Source organism: Chenopodium album, chromosome 11 (genome assembly GCF_948465745.1).
Source record: "Chenopodium album chromosome 11, dcCheAlbu1.1, whole genome shotgun sequence".
Taxonomy (NCBI): Eukaryota; Viridiplantae; Streptophyta; class Magnoliopsida; order Caryophyllales; family Amaranthaceae; genus Chenopodium; species Chenopodium album.
In genome coordinates, this window is record NC_137844.1 from 7880193 (window position 1) to 7883924 (window position 3732).

The 3732-nt window shown below is 39.2% G+C and overlaps 1 protein-coding gene across 1 annotated transcript; it reads left to right on the forward strand.

Moving 5' to 3' along the window:
* Nucleotides 1-672: 672 nt before the first annotated feature.
* Nucleotides 673-2546, forward strand: LOC145566205 (uncharacterized). Its single transcript, XM_081625697.1, has 4 exons — nt 673-1245; nt 1331-1685; nt 1764-1884; nt 2000-2546. Exons 1-4 carry the CDS (start codon nt 673-675, stop codon nt 2544-2546), a joined length of 1596 nt encoding a protein of 531 aa, XP_081481823.1.
* Nucleotides 2547-3732: the final 1186 nt, after the last annotated feature.

The window sequence follows — 3732 nt, forward strand, 5'->3', positions numbered from 1 at the left end:
AGCAAAGTGCAGCTCTTTCCTCATGGGAAAAAAATGGCTAATTCCACTGCTAGGGTAAAGGGTTTGTTTGTTCCTTTTAGTCAGTCTTCCCATAATATACCTAGTGAGGCAAATGAAAGTGTTAGGAGTAGGAAAAGGGGTGCTACTAGGGCTGGTAATGAAGATGACATTGTGCATAGTGATGATGATAGTGAATCTGAGAGTGATGGTAAGTATATACCTAAAGTTGATGAAGAGAATAACAGTGAGTGTGAGGAGGGTGATCCAGACGAAGTTGAGGAGAATATGGCTGACTTGTTAAACTATAATTTTGTTGATGGTGGATGGGAGCCTTTTCTTTTACTGGTCACTGGAAACTTTATGATGGAGATGAAGGTCGGTTAGGATTGAAACCCAATGTTGGTGAGGTGTATGATGATGCTGAAATAGGAAAGATTAGTTTAAGGGCTTGGCAAATGTTTGTTGATAGGGATCATTTCAATTAAGGAAGCCCTAAGAGACTATTGCATCCAGAAGGGGTTTAGTTTAGTTGTTAGGAAAGCAGAGCATGATAGATACACAGTTGAGTGTCCTGCTAGTAGATGCAGTTGAAGAATTCATGCAAGAATGCTACTGGATGGGTTTACATGAGCCATAATAAGCATTAAGAACAAGCACACATGTGACTTGAACATGATGAACAATCCCATGTGTAATTGCAAATGGGCTGCTACAAAGCTCCTAGAAGATATCAGAGCCAGTCCAGACATCAAAGGCAAAGCTTTGAACCAATTACTTTGGGAGAGATTTGGGGTTAGCATGACATTGTACAAAATGAAGGCCATTGCAATGGAGATGATTCAGGGAGGTCATGATGAGTCATACTTCAACCTCAATGTTTACTGCCACATGGTAAAAGAGAGAAATCCAGGTTCTATTGCATTTTGCACATGGAAGGCACTACAACAACCAGAGCAGCCTCTCCAATTCAGATCAATTTTCATAAGCTTTACAACACAGTTCCAAGGTCTAATCCAAGGATGCAGAGGGCTTGTTGGTGTGGATGGTTTCCATTTGAAAGGCAACTATGGAGGGATTCTCTTGTCTGTAGTGTCTTTAGATGGGAATAATGAAATTTTCCCAGTAGCAGTAGTTGTTGTTGATTCTGAGAACAAGACTAGCTGGTCTAGGTTTTTTCATCATTTAAAAAACATTCTCACTACAACTGGAAGGGATGATTGGACAATAATGTCTGATAAACAGAAGGTTTGTCATCATTAATCTTCTAGTTTATTTCATGTCTTGCATTAACTAGGGTAATTTCTAACATGTTTGTTTCAATGTCTATAAGGGAATTGACCCCTTACTGGATCAGATTTGGCCAAAGGTTGGAAGGAGATACTGCGCTAGGCATTTATGCAAAAATTTCAAGACTGAGTACCCTGGCATTCTCATGCACAAGCTATTTTGGGGAGTGACTAATGCATACTCAGCATTTGGTTTCAAAAAAGCACTCACCAAAATTCAACAAGCTACTGGACTTGGAACTGTGAAATGGTTCAAAGATTTAGGGCCTCTTGAAAGATGGGCCAGATGGAAGTTTGACTGTGAAACTGCTTCAGATGAGAATACAAACAATTTTGTGGAGAGTTTCAACAACACTATTAGTGTAGACAAGACTTACCCTACACTCACTTTACTTGAAGGTAAATCTTCTCCCTTGTACTTTTTACTTCACTGTATTTACATGGTTTTGCTGACTGAAAATGTCTTAATTATAATAGGTGTTAGGAGGATTGCTATGGTCAGACATGCAACAAGACAACAACCGGCTGACCAATGGGTTGATGAGGGAATATGCCCTAATATTATAGAATCTGTCAGAGTTATAACCAAGGAATCCAGGTTATGCCATGCATATCCATCTGGCAAGGGAGAGTATGAAATTTCTGATGGAAGGAGTATGCTCCCTGTTTCACTTAACAGCAAGAGTTATGTGTGTAAGTGGCATTCCATGTAGGCATGGAATTAGGGTTGTACTAGATGCTGGCAAAGATCCACTTGATTATGTCAGTGAATGGTATTCTATAGCTAGGTATAAGTTAGCCTACAATGGGAATATATTGCCTATCCCTAATCCTGACCAATGGCCTGACTTAGATTTGCCCAAGCTAGTCCCTCCCCCAATGAAAAAAAGTGTGGGCAGACCTTCCAAAAATAGGAGAAGAGAAGAGGGGGAGAAGAGAAAAGGAAAGAGGAAGGCAACAGTCCAGTACAAGAATTGCAAACAGTCTGGGTATAATTCAACCACTTGCAAAGGTGGATCCACTAAGAAGGAACTGCTGCAACAGCAAGGGAAGTCAGCCAACACCACTACCAAGCCCAAGAGGCAACCAAGGCAACACACCAGTCAACAAAGCATTGAGGTTAGCTTAATTGATCAAATGATTGGGAAAGTTCATCTCATACAGCTGCAAAGTCTTCAAGCTAACCATTGCCAAGGCAAGCAATTAGGCAGCCAGCACACACTAAAGGACCTTTCACACAGCCTGTCCCAACATCAATAAGTTTACATAACAACCTCAGCCCAAAGAGGCAAAAGATCATGAACAGGCTTGCTATGTTATGAGTTCCACTCTGGAACAACTTAGTGTCACGGTTTTTTTTGGGGAAAACATGAACAATGGCAGTTTTTTTTGGGTGTTGATATTTTTGGGTTCAAAATTTCTGTAATTATGTTAATTAAGACCCACATGTGATGGAAGTATGATTTGGATGTAGTTTGTTTTTGGGTGTCATACTTTGATGTTTTTGGGTGTCAAACACATATGGTTCTACAACATTGAATATTATGTTTATATGGATCAATTATCTATGTTACAAGATTATCACTAATTGCTTTTATTGCTTTATTAACAGTTTTTTACTCAATTATATGTTTGCTTTTATTTCATAACTGAGAAAAATGTCAATGCAAATAGCTCATTAAACAATATTACCCTTTTCATTAACACAATATTAACTACAACAGAAAGAGAACAACAACAATAGATGAGTTACAATGTTCAAGTTACAATCTCTTCACCCTACACTTTTTAACATCACAATTATCACTAACACCACAACATAATGACACCTATTTTAACTACTTCCCTAATGTACGAATTAAACTCTGTTAATTTCTCCTTCAAAGTTGCAATTTCATTTTCATCAATCCTTAATGCTTCAAGGCCTTGTAAATCACCTTTGTCCAGCCACTTGAAGAACCCGCAATCGTTGCACTTAAAGAACGCTTTCCTAGGATTGCGATTTGTTGTTGAGATCTTCAACTTCGCTAGTTTATGAGGGTTGCAAAAACATCGTGGGCTGCAAAATTGCAACGAACAGGTTGAATTGAGAGGGAAGGACCTTCATGAAGAAGTAGACATGGCTTGCTTAAAATTAAACCTTAGAAATAAACAGGGGTTATATATAACAGGAGGAAGAAGAAGAAGAGGGGAGGGGGCAAATGTTCTTTTGGAGGGAAAATTCCCCCTCCCCCCCCCCCCCCCCCCAAAACGAGTGATAATCCAACAATAACACTCCCTCATTATATTAACGGAGCCAAGTAACGGCAGACTAACGGCGAGGTTACTGTGTAGATAGCTTATGTAATTGGGGTTACAATGTACATTTCCCAAAAAGGGGGGCACAACGTAGAAAACGGAAAATTACAGCGTTATAATGTAGAAAAACCCAAAAAAAAAAAAAAAA